The sequence below is a fragment of the Eurypyga helias genome, unplaced genomic scaffold (genome assembly GCF_000690775.1).
Source record: "Eurypyga helias isolate BGI_N326 unplaced genomic scaffold, ASM69077v1 scaffold37380, whole genome shotgun sequence".
Lineage (NCBI taxonomy): Eukaryota > Metazoa > Chordata > Aves > Eurypygiformes > Eurypygidae > Eurypyga > Eurypyga helias.
The window spans coordinates 32,565-45,386 of record NW_010224451.1 but is presented as its reverse complement, the minus strand read 5'-3'; the positions used below and the strand labels follow the sequence as shown (position 1 = coordinate 45,386).

At 43.0% G+C, this 12,822-nt stretch overlaps 1 protein-coding gene across 1 annotated transcript in view; it reads left to right on the top strand.

The window, feature by feature from the left end:
• The first annotated feature begins 5,840 nt into the window (after nt 1-5,840).
• The window catches only part of BEND4 (BEN domain containing 4), a 22,817-nt gene continuing 15,835 nt past the window's right edge, over nt 5,841-12,822 (top strand). Inside the window, 2 exon segments of the mRNA XM_010161542.1 lie at nt 5,841-5,922; nt 7,826-8,392. Coding sequence (XP_010159844.1) covers nt 5,841-5,922; nt 7,826-8,392 — 649 coding nt within the window.

The following is a 12,822-nucleotide window of genomic DNA, read 5'->3' as shown; positions in this document are numbered from 1 at the left end:
TTTTTTTTTTCTTTAAAGGTGTAAGATGCCGAGATGCTGAACGCCTATCTTTCTTCTAGTGATGGCTTGGAGTTAAAAACCACGTAGATCTTGATATGCAACCTAAATTTGGCATCAGGAAATGGGAAATTGCATCTTTAAGCAGAGTACAATCAAAAATGAATTACAATAAATCCTATATAATTGCATAGGTCATTCTCTTTAATGAGATTTTATTAACCTGACTGTCAAGCTTTTGAGTCAGGCAGATATTTTATCTTCTTCAACTGATAAAAGTGTCAGCTATAAACCACCATATAAATATTCATAAATCTACACATCTGTGGCAGCCTATCAGCATCATTCTTTTGGACATTAAAAGCATTCTAATTACTTTCTGTCTAGCAGAGCTGAAATGCTGCCTGTTATAGTATGTGCTTGGCAGGCATGATTGCTTTTGTTTGCCATCACAAATAGCAGCATCCTATTTTATATACTGATGGTCCAGAATATATTCAGGGTTTGACTGAACAGGATGAATATTATGAAGCACCATCTGGTTTTGATAACATCGGGTATATTAACTCATCTGTTAATTTTTGACACATCATTGATTTATTTATTTAGAAAAATTGGATCCTGTTTTGGTATGTTGCTGTTTGCCTTTGTAACAAATGTGATGACATTTCCTTACTAAACAGGGAGATATGCTAGTTAATAGGATATATGGCTATGTTTTAATGCCTGTTTTCACTCAGAAGCAGCCGAGTACTGGATGAATTTATCATGTCTCGTTACAAATAATTCAAGTACTTTACCAAAAAAAGTTTAATACTTGAACAGATTAGCCTGAAAATTCACGGCTCTGACGCATAGTCCCATGATCCATGGCAGAAGGTCATGTTTTCTTTTTTCTTGAACTCACTTCTTATTTTAAATACCCAAATGGTGGTATTTCAGGTTTTTGGGGTTTTTTTTTGTGGCCCACAAGCAAAACGCTGCTGATCAGTGTGGCACCTACATTTCTTTACAGAAGCAGATTATGCCATGGAAAACGCTCAGCTGTCTGTTAGATGATACATGAGGCCATGTTCACAGCAAAGCCCTCTGGGTTTGATGAGCAGAAGTTCGGACCGTCTCCTGCCCCTGCAGATTGTACTAACCTGGAGCTAGAGCAGGCTTCAAAGTTTGTCACCAATTTCAGCCCTGTGCTAAAAAAAAGATAATTCAGGAACTACTGTTTGTGCACTGAAGTTCTGCACGTCCCGGCTTTACTTTTACTTTAGCTTCTTATATGGGTACCAACATACCCTTCTCTCAGCTAAGACTTTTAAGTACAAAGCAAAACAGAACAGGAGAAAACAACGCAAAAACTTGCCAAGGTGTGCAAAAGTGGGATTCTTTACCAGAGGCTGATAAAGCAAGGGACGAGGTTTAGACCTCCTGGGTGTTGTAATCCCTGAGGTACGGATACTTTGCTGAGCTATGCACCTATCCTTCCTGCTCCGTGATGGCGTAACACCAGGTTCCTGGTGTTGGAGGAGCAGTAACACCTCGGCTGGAGCTGAGTAGGGAGCTGTCCAGGGTGAGCTAGTAGGACCCTCGAGGCTTTGTGCGTGTGAAGTACTTCCATCCCATCACCCCAGAGCCCAAAATCCTCTTAACAAACATGTGAGCCAGTTTAATAGCTCAGGCTGCCGCTGGGGAAGCAGAGCTGGGGTTTGCCCCTGGGGAGTGGGAGCATTTGTGTGTGCCCCGTGCATGGTCACTCCACACTGCCCAGCCGCCCACAGGGTCTCTGCCCTCCTGGCTCTTGGGTTCCCACCAGCAGCAAGGGGCATGGGCTGGGTGCTTTCCAGAACACGTCTTCACCAGGGGTTTGTCTCCTGAGTGGTAGGTGTTGTAGCGGAAAGGATCCTTCCCTGAGCAGGTATCCAGCTGCAGGTCCATTGGATTGTTCTCCCAAAGGCAGACGGTCACCATCCATGGCTTGCAGTTTTCCCACTTAGCTTAGCCATAGCACTTGGTGGGTGCTTACTTGAGTGAAGAGCTGGAGGGCTGTAGATCAGAGTTTCGTAGGGATACCTGTTTCATAAGTTCAGTTTCAGAGTTTCACCCGTTTTTGCTGATACCTCTCCACTTGTGTGGACAGCAGTGAGCAAGCTGGCTAGTAAAACACCGTTTCTGGTACGTGTATCTTTGCATTAGCAACTTAAACGCTTAATGCAGTTGATTCTTAAACTTCAGGCAGGACATTTCTGGCCCCTTAGGATTCAGAGCACCAAGTGTGCTCTTGTGAGTGAGTGCCTAAAACACAGCCACGAGTGAGGATGCTTCCATGAGCTCTTGCCAAAATGAATGGTTTCTTCCTCAGTCCTTCTCTAAGAGACCACCCTGGCCTCCAGACTCTGGAAGAATTGCAGGAAGAGAGTTTATGGGAAGAAGGAAAAGCAGGTGTTCTCTACCCTGTGCCATGGTGAGGAAAGATTGAAAGAAAAGATCCTGCATGGGAAATGTGGAGCTGTACTGCAGCACGAGCCTTCTGTCTCCTCCAGTGATAGTGGTTACTTTGACCGCTGCTGCTGTAAAGTAAGCCGCACAAACGGATGTGTTCAAAGCACCAGCAGGTACCAGTTTTCTCCCGTGAAATTTCCTCTATGAACTCTCTATTGGCCTATTCAGGTTTTCCTGGTATAAAGATCCTGCATGGGAAATGTGGAGCTGTACTGCAGCACGAGCCTTCTGTCTCCTCCAGTGATAGTGGTTACTTTGACCGCTGCTGCTGTAAAGTAAGCCGCACAAACGGATGTGTTCAAAGCACCAGCAGGTACCAGTTTTCTCCCGTGAAATTTCCTCTATGAACTCTCTATTGGCCTATTCAGGTTTTCCTGGTATGAAAAGAATGTTTGTCTTTGGTAGCATTTATGTTAAACGGTATAATAGTCCAGCAAAGAAACTCCCTTTTCTTAGGAAAGCATGATGCAGACCTTACAGTGTGCCATAAGTTTAAGATGGGCTTTCATGGAAAGCAGAGAAAGAAGGGCAGAGCTGTCTTAGAGGTGTTATTGTAGTGCCACGTCTCGCACCACCAGTTAATCAAGCTCTATCGTGTCTGGACAGAAAAAAGTTTTTAAGTGAACAGAGAATGCATATCAATATCTAAAGGGTGGGTGTCAGGAAGATGGGGCCAGGCTCTTCTCAGTGGTGTCCAGTGACAGGACTAGGGGCAGTGGCCATAAACTGGAAAACAGAAGGTTCAACCTGACCATAAGGAACCCTTCTTCCCTGTGAGGGTGGCAGAGAACTGAACAGGCTGCCCAGAGAGGTGGTGGGGTCTCCTTCCCTGGAGACTTTCCAAAGCTGCCTGGACTTGTTCCTGAGTGATCTACCAGGTGATCCTGCTCTGGCAGGGGGGTTGGACTAGGTGATCTCTAGAGGTCCTTTCCAATCCCTTCCACTCGGTGAATCTGTGAGAAGGTGAAGATCATTATTTTGGCCTTAACCAAGAAGTTGGGAACCCTAATCTGGAAGCAGATCTATCACATCAGTACTGAAATGGCCCAAAACTTGTAGTCTTCACGCTGGACTGTCTCAGTAATCTTTGTGCAAATTGCCCGAGAAAGCATCACTTGGTCAGGATGGGAGGTGTCAAATGCTCTTGATCTTTGTGACTCGAACATAGGTGTTTGCAGCAGTGTTCATATATAAAAACATTACGACAAAGTCTGTGTGCATGGACAAAGCCATTTGGGGGTACAGAGCTGCTGCCCCAGGATCTGAAGTAATAATAATAACATGGTAATAATCCAACAAATCAAGAAATACAAATCAGCAGGTGAGAGGACTGAAATACTGCAAGGTGAAGAGTGAGATGATTGAAATTGCTAAGGAACCTGGACTTTCAAATCTTGCTGAAAATTAAATACCAATGAATACATTCCCCGCAGGGGAGAATGTATGGTATTCAGACCCACTCAGTAGTTACAAAAATGACTTTTTAAACCATCTGCCCAAGATTACAAAGGAAACTACGGAAAAGCCACGACCTGAATCCAGAGCCATTGAGTCCCAGCACAATGCCTTACTAATAAAGCTGTCTGGTCCAAGCACTGAAAAGATCCTCTGTTGGAGGAAAAGCTGATGTTATACCTGCCAGTCTTTCCAGGTGTCTTTTGTGATGCATCAGTGTAAGTTGTCAGGTTGAGTTTCCGAAGTTTGCTCTCACTAAACCTGTTTGTATTCTGGCAGTTGGATAGCTAAGAAACCTCATAGTTCAGCATCAGTGAGAAAAAGATGTAGAGATAAATGCTGTGTCCAGGAGTTTGTATCTGATTTGCCATATGATACTATCTTCTGATTGCTTGTGCTCTTAAATAATCTAGATAGGAATACTTACATTTTTGGCAATTTAATCCTGCCCTGTTAGCACGCTATGGGCCTGATCTGGCAAGTCCACCTTCAGGCGAAAGTCTGAAGTGGATAGAACTTCTGTAAGATTAAAGGCTTCAGGGTCTGAGACGTTAGAACTATGTGGTTGGTGAGCATCATAATAAGGAAAAGGAATATCGCAATAAGGCTATTAATAAACTGTTTAACTGTTTTAGTCCAGTGCAGCTATTGCACCAGAATCTTCCTTTTCCTAGAAAATACATATGTTACATTAATTCAATTAAGAATCACAGATCAGTGATTATCCCGTAGTGGTCACATAAAACCAATTTGTTGTCATTTCTTAGTGATTAGGTATTGTACAGTGCTTGCATTTCTAATTGTAGTCAGTCCATGAAAGCCGAAATCCCAATTTCTACGATATATGCTAAATGGGCAGCATTTGTTTATATTTTTTTTCACCATCACAAGAAATAACTAGTTAGCATTCTCACTTAGGGCTGTTCAGGTTGTGGGTACATGTACTACTACTGGTGTAGAAGCCGCTTCAAAGTGATACCCACTTCAGCACAGAGCCAGATGTTTCCAGAACGTGTGCTGAGAGCATCCCTCGCTATTCCTGCCCAGCAGTGCCCACAAAAAAAGCATTTGCAAATCTTTCTGCTAGCATTTCAAAACAGCCCTGCCTTGTCATGACTTTCATTTTTATATCTTTGAGTATAGGTTAAAGTTAAGGAAAAAAACCAGTACTTGCTGTTATTGTGTCTTTCTAGTAGATCTGATACTGAACTGAAGATTAAATCAATGCTGTCATTTCTGTATAAAATTTCAGTTATATTTTAAGCCATTATCACAGTGAATGTGCCTAATGCATTCAATTTTACAACAAAACTAATCATTAATGTTATCTTTACTGATGCTAGTGTGTATTACAACATTCTTCACAACCTGTATTTGAAATGTCAGGTTACTTTTTGCCGTATTTTAGGAGAAACCATGATATTAGAATAACATCTTTTATACTAATCTTATCTTTTCAGTTGTTTCATTCATATTTTGTCCTCTTGCAACAAGGATACGCAAAGAATGAGTAACTGCTTTGTCAACAGGGACCATAATGATTAAAATACAAACAGTAAATATGAATTCAGGTCTGGAATCGGATTATAGGATTAAAATGAATGAAAAAACTGCTCTGTAGTAGGATTGCAAAGTTCCAATCAATATCATCCTGTAATAATTTTAAAGGGAAAATGTGGGAAGTAAAGAAATAAGCCAAAGAAAGCCCAACTTGAAGTTGTTAGTTATGCTTGGGTTTCTTGGTTTTCTTTTGGTTTATCAGTAGGTCTCGGCTGGAAAGCTGCAATGTCACCGTGATTCCATTATTTTAATTTATATTACAACTGTTGTGCTGGATGATTTTGCACTGGCACTGTAAGGGTTAAAGACAGCTGGCCGTAAGGTTAGCGCCTATGCGGGAAGGAGGGACAGCAGGGATGGAGGCTACAGAGCAACCTGGCACCGGCACTCACCTGTGCGTTTCTGCCCTTTTGAGTATGTAGTGTGGACAGAGGACGTTGTTTAACCTTTTGGATGAAAGGTGTGTTAGGGAAATCTGCCCGGGTTCGTCTCAGCCCTTCTACAGAGCTGGGGTGTGCTCTGGCTCGTTGGCGCCGGAGGCTGATGGCAAGGATGCTTTCGGTGGCCTTGGGGCCACCCCAATCCTTCACATGGTGTTGGGGTCTCCCTGCTTGGCCCTGGGCAGTCTCCTAGCCCAGTACTGCGCCTTTGCTCACTCCATCCACTTCCCTGTTCTTACATCTGGGTCCTCGGGAGATCACATCCTGGGGTTCGTGCCGGGGAGGTCTCCTCGGGCTGCATTTCAGACTGAAAGCATTTGAAGGTTGCTTCAGCCCTTCTCCCTTGCAGAGAGCTGGAGGATGATAAGAATGCAGATGAGTGTTGTTTCAAATATTCTTCCGGCCAGCTGTGCTAACCTCAGCATGACCTACATTTTCCACCAGAAGGCATGTCTTCTGGATCATGGAGAAGTACGGTGGGAACTGCTACCTCTTAAAGGACTGAATTCTGAATGTTTCTGTTCTTCACGTGTTATCAGTGTGATGAGGCTGTGTTTTCATTTCTAGTGATGAAGTTACGGTAGATGAAGGTCTGTGGTGCTTAGTCTCAAGCATCTGTAGCAGGTTGCCATTTCAAAAGTGAACACGTTTGTCGCTTTCTAAAAGTCAAGCCTGTCTGAGAAGAGCTCTCCAAAATTGGCAGCGCCTAAATCTACCTCTCTTTTTTTTTTTTTTTTCCCCGCTCACCCAATCTCATGCAAAATATTAGTTACATCTTTTTTAGTCACCTGGAGGAACTCAGCTATGAATAATCTAAAAAAATTTTTAAAAGGCATTATTTTTATGAAGGAACCTAACAGGTCATACCATAAATCAGAGCCAAGTGTCTTGGGTTTTTTTCCATCTGGGTCCAAGAACTGTTACAGCAGCTTGACTCTGCATACATAGACGCTCATAAATGAACCATCCTGGAGGTTTAGGTTGTAGCTGCTGTTGCTCCCTGAGCCGTGACACCTCCCATCACTAGAGGCAAGACTGACTAGGTGCAGCATGTCATCCTTATCTTGCCTCCAGAGCTGTGCTGCTGCTTCAAGAAACTGCCGCACAGCCCCACGTGGAGTTTCTTGGTTATGTCCAGAGCAGCTTGAAGAACTCGGCACTGCTCCCCACTGTGGGATACTGACCTACCCACAAACTCAAGGGAGATCAGCAGGTCGGAGGAGCTTCATGCTGTACATTGATGACTGTAAGACGAGGGTTTTGTGCTTATCACCCTTGAGTTGTTCTTGGACATTCCTGGAACCTAAAGCAAAAGGAACAGAAGCAAAGTCCGTAAAACTGGGGGCGGGGTATCACTTCAAGCATCCCATGCCCAGTGTCAAAGAGGTGCAGCAAAGATGAAAGGGAGGAAAAACAAACCTTGGAAGCATTGTTGGAGAGGAGCAGTGCATAAGATGAAGGTGTAGTGCAAATTCTTGCAGATCCGTAAAGGAAATGCTCACGAGCAGCTTGAAATAGGCCTCCAAAGAAGTACTTACTTGAACTTTTATTTATAGCAAATTGGATGGAATTTGTATTTTTTTCCCCATTTTCCTGTCTTAATCCCTCTGAAAGAAGATGGCAGTAAGCAGTGACTATCATCACAATGCTCTTCTGATTAACAGCAAGGGCACAAGGGCACTCTCAAAATAGAAGCAAAGTCGGGATTGTTTTAAATCACAGTGTTGCAGAAGTATTAAAGCAGAAGCCGTAATTTTAATGTGTTCAGAAATAAAATGCATGCTACTGTAAACGGTTGTGTACATTCATCTAGCTGCTACTGCCTGGCATAACCTTTTGCATTAGGTTTCTGTGATTCATCTTTTCTTTTGTTTCAGAGAGTCGAATGATTCTGGATGCCTTTGCCCAACAATGCAGCCGGGTTCTAAGTCTCTTAAATTGTGGTGGAAAACTACTGGACAACAATCACTCTCAGTCCATGATTTCTTGTATAAAGCAGGAAAACCCAAATTATAGTGAAAGACAAGAGCAATGTCAGCTTGGGAAAATGGTCCATAGTCAGACGTCAGACATTTTAGACATAGAGATGCAGTATATGCAAAAGAAACAACAAACCTCAGCCTTTCTGAGAGTTTTTACTGATTCCCTTCAGAACTATTTGCTTTCTGGGAGCTTCCCTTCTCAAAACACCTCATCAGTAAATGATTTTAGCCATTTGGCAGATGTGGATCCACTTTCAACCTCTCCAGTACACACTTTAGGTGGATGGACATCTCCAGCAACATCTGAATCTCATGGTCATCCATCATCTTCTACACTTCCAGAGGAGGAAGAGGAGGAGGAAGAAGAAGGTTACTGCCCTCGGTGTCAAGAGCTAGAGCAGGAGGTAATCTCATTGCAACAAGAAAACGAGGAACTTCGTAGAAAACTGGAGAGCATTCCAGGTAAATAATCTCCTGACATGTAATATTGTCAGTCAGTCATAAAACCAGTTTGGGTAATAGTTTGTTACAAGTTCTAGTTGTCTTTTTAAGATTGTAGTCATAGTAATCAAACACTGGAATTTGTCTCTATCCAAAATTTCTGTAGCTGGAAAATTATCTGCTGATACTCATCCATTCAAACTGTGAGTCGTGGACTAATGGGCTGTGTTCAGGATGGGATGTACTTGTAATCCCAAATTCCAAACATCTGGTGATTTGTCATGGTAATTTCAAACATATGCTTTTATACCTAATTATCTGTAGTATTCTTTAAGTGATGTTGCAGCTTATAAACCTAATTCCATTTTGCAGCTCCTTTTTTGGTTACTTAAAGAAACTATTCAAATTTACGTCCATACTTTTAACCAAAATAGATTTGGCTTTTACCTTGAATGGTACCTCTTAAATTGCTGTCAGCTTAGTGAGAAGCATAAACACGTCTCCTCCCATTCATCTTCAAATAATACCTGAAAAAAAGCTTAGCAACAAGTTCTGCAGTTCAGCAACACCAAGCTGCCACTGGGAAAGAGAAAGCAGACAGATAAACCCCATCTACTAATAACCCCCCTGTGAAAATAACTTCTCTTCCCCTGTTAAATTTAGGACTTCTCACTGTTAAGGTACACTATCATTATTTGTATTACATTGTGGTTTTCTTTTATGCATTGGTCCCTAGGGGTACCAGTAAATCCCATAGCCAACATTGTTCATTGCAGAGAAAACCCAAAATAGAGGATATTTCTGCCACCCCTCCCAAAATCCGGAATCCCCATAACTTCAACACTCTCACCGGATTCAGTAGTGGTTTATACGTCACGTGGAAACTCTGTGTGACAAAAGGAATCATGTGCACTTCAACTCCTGTTGAGTCCTAGTTTCAGGCATGTAAATGATCATTAGGTCTATAATCTGACCTACAACTTTCATGCAATCACCTGTATTGAACCCAATAGCCTTTTTGACTTTGACTAAAGCGTAACTTCGATTTGACTCAGGTCGTATCTCAGAAGGCCTCCAGTCCTGAGTTGGAGGCTCTGGTAAGCAGTGGCTCTACCTCTTACCCTGGTACTTGACTCCAGTGGTTAATTACACTGGTACGAATGTGTGACAGTTTGCCTGCCTGGCTATCTGAAATCAGCTTCTGGTCATTGACTTTTATGCTTCCACTAAATGAAGTGCTGTATAGGACTGGGTGCTTTCTCTGGATGAAGGTACTTACGGACTGAAAACTGATTATATTTCCATCTTGGATAAGCTAAGCAAACAGAGCTGTTTAAAACTCCCCAAATGAGTTGAATCTTTCTTTGTAGTTCTTTTCTCCCCTCTACTCATTTCTTTAAAATTTCGGCACTGGAAATACATACAGCATCTTCGTATCTGCCTGAGCAAAGGTGAACAGTCTCTTTGTTCCCACACGCGGTTGCCCTGGTCTCTTGGCCGCCGGTTGTGCAGCCGAGCTGCTTGTTCTGTGTGCATTTCTTCCTAGACACACTTATTTTGTGTTTGGCTGTGATCCAGATTGCTTTGGCTGCCTTGTTTTCCCACTGTTCGCTGCTTCACCAATTTCTGTATCATCCAGAATTTTGGTTTATTGTTTTTAAATTTACTTTGTGATTCCGGTTGGAAATGTTGAATGGCATGGAGGCTGCTGTCAGTTCCAATCAAGCCCTGCTAGAAACACGTTTATTCGTGATGTTTCCCCCAGTGACAAGTACTTGAGATGTCGGTAGCAGGTTCTTAATCCATGTATTCTCTAGTCTGCTGATGTTGTGTGTTACTGCATTTGCAATCAGGTGGCTCACGGCAGAAAGTTCAGTGACCTTCAGGAGTCTAGGTTCAACCCAACTTTTTCAAGTGAACCTATAATCTCTTCAAAGAGTGACAATCAGGTTAGTCTGACAAGACCCACTTTCCATAAGAGAGTTTTGACTGGCGTTAATTGTATTCATATTGTTTAGTTCTTAGTCAATTGAGTCCCATTGTGACTGCATGTATTTTGCTAGGATTAATGCCAGGCGAAGCAGCCAGTATTTACCTGGGTCATCACAGTTACCCTTCATCCCACTCTGAAAGAGAGATAAATATACATAGTCTTTTTTTCACTCCCCAGGAGTAATGAAACACCTTGTTAGCAGTGTATCAGAGGAAGCAGACAAACATAAAATAAATATACAAGGATGTATGACTTCATCAGCCAACATAAAGTCATCATCGGATTCATCGGATGCATCCTTTGCGTTCTGGGTGACATATACAGACAGGCCTAAGGGACACCCCCCCCATGTGTTTAGGGAAGCATTAGGAGGCATAGAAGGTGCCCTCTGGGTGGTAGGACAGGGGTCTGAACTCCCCGGGCAGTCCCACAGCCACCACTCAGCAAAGTTAATCCAAAACCAGCTGAAGACAATGTCTGTCTCCAGTGCTGGTTTTGCTACCAAAGGAGCCAGCTGAGATTTTTGTGGGACTCGAAACCCCAAAACTCTGTTTAAATGGGTGCAATGCGCATTCTCCGTGTGCCTTAGGAGAGAGCCAGAAAGCCCTCTGCAGTGGGTTTCCGTGTGGTTTGTCTCCATCGATCGCGTCAGAGCCATCCCGGAGCACAAACTTTCTTCCTTGCTCGCCGGCACACCTCACGCCGGGCATCCGGTGGGCCAGGCAGGGTGGTTAGGGTGGGGGACGAGTGACTGCCAAGGCAGCTCAGTGAACGTGCCGGCTGCCATTCTGTCCCATCAAGCTGCTGAAAGAGCAGGCTTTTTCGATGCAGTGGTTTTCCTGCTCATCCTTGAGGGAGCCAGGCCGGAGCTGCTTGGTGAGGCTGGCCAGGGATCCCACGGGGCGGTGGGAGGCATACACCATGCCCCCTGCCCTCCCCGCAGGCAGTGCGGCTCCCGCCAGCAGCCCTGTCAACAGGAGATAAAAGCAGCAACCCTTCCCTCCTGCTCTGTAACTATGAATCATTTTATCCTTTTCCTGAAATACTTTGCTTTTTTATTATTATTTTTATTTTTTTTTACTTTCCATATGCAAAGGCCCTTTTAAAATCCATGAGAGTTTGCAGTCTAAAAATAGTTACCGCTGTACGTCTCTGCCTCTAGCTCTGCAGAGCACCATTTGCATGGCTCACAAAGAGGCTACCGGGAAGAAGAGTGTTTTCTCAGATGTAAAGGCAATGACTTCTTTTTTTTAAACAAATATGACACAAAATATATCCTCCCGTAGCTTTTGGACGCAGAAAATAAGATTTTCTGGTTTCAGGACTCTGCCCTGTTGCTGTAGCACAACTCCAGTCCTGTAGAATCTTTTCACCCATAGCCTGGCATCGCTCTTTGGCAGATCACCGCTGGAGAAAAGGGTGAAATATTGTGTATGTTTTGGTTGTTAGGGTGGTGTGGGGGGTTTTTTTGTTTGTTTTTGTTTGTTTGTTTTTTTAAAAAAATACCCATTTGATTTAATCGACTCAATACTGAAATTTGCGTGAGTTCTTAATTGTTTCAGCCATGGAATAAATTAAGAAAAATTCTTCTTTCAGTGCTTTGGTTTTGGAGCAATGCAACATCTTGCAATTTGTGTAGTTTGCCCCAGTAATTCCGTTTTTGGCAAAAACATTAGCTGACCATTTCCAGTTTTCAGTTCAACTGAAAAAAAAGTGAAACATTTTCATTCAGTGTGTTACTTTGTCTTATTTTGAAAAATAATTAAAGGTTAGATAATTCCTGGAAGGAGTTTGGCAAGCTTGTCATTGGCTCTTTAAGGTTTGAGACTGTCAGGAACAGAGCAGCGTAATCCATCCATATGAGGAGAAAAATTTCTCCTAATCTCTTTCCACTGTATGAAAATTACTAGAGCTGTGATACATTCCCAATGGTAAAATTAAAGACTTATTTGTGAGACTGTGTGTAAGGCCTGGATTTAGACCCTGTAATATATAAGGATATTAAGCAGTTCTCCTTCACTGTTGTCAGCAGGATTTTCTCACAGCTTTCGGCCAAAAAGGGAGGAAGTATTTCCAGGTGGTTAAAGCAAAGGCCGGAAGTCATGAGTGAGGTTTTGCCTCCAGGAGCTCCCAGCTTTGCTGCATGGTTTTGGGCAAACCAGCCTGAAAGCAGCAAAAAGGTGTAAGATGAAGCAGCGTGTGATACACACAGTAATTATTCTTCCCTCGTTAGCCCAGCAGCACATAGCAGAAGGATTGGGGTGGGAAGCCCCCTCAAATATCGAGAGGTGATCACCTACAGAGACGACCTTTGTGGTGGCTGGAAGCAGCCAAAGCAAAGCAGGATTTGCGGGTAGAGTTAATATCAACGTAATTGAAAAAGTCAGACAAGTTTTCCAGGAGGTTTTGTGTGCCCAAGGCTTGACTTTTTTTTTTCCCTGACTATATCGGATGATCT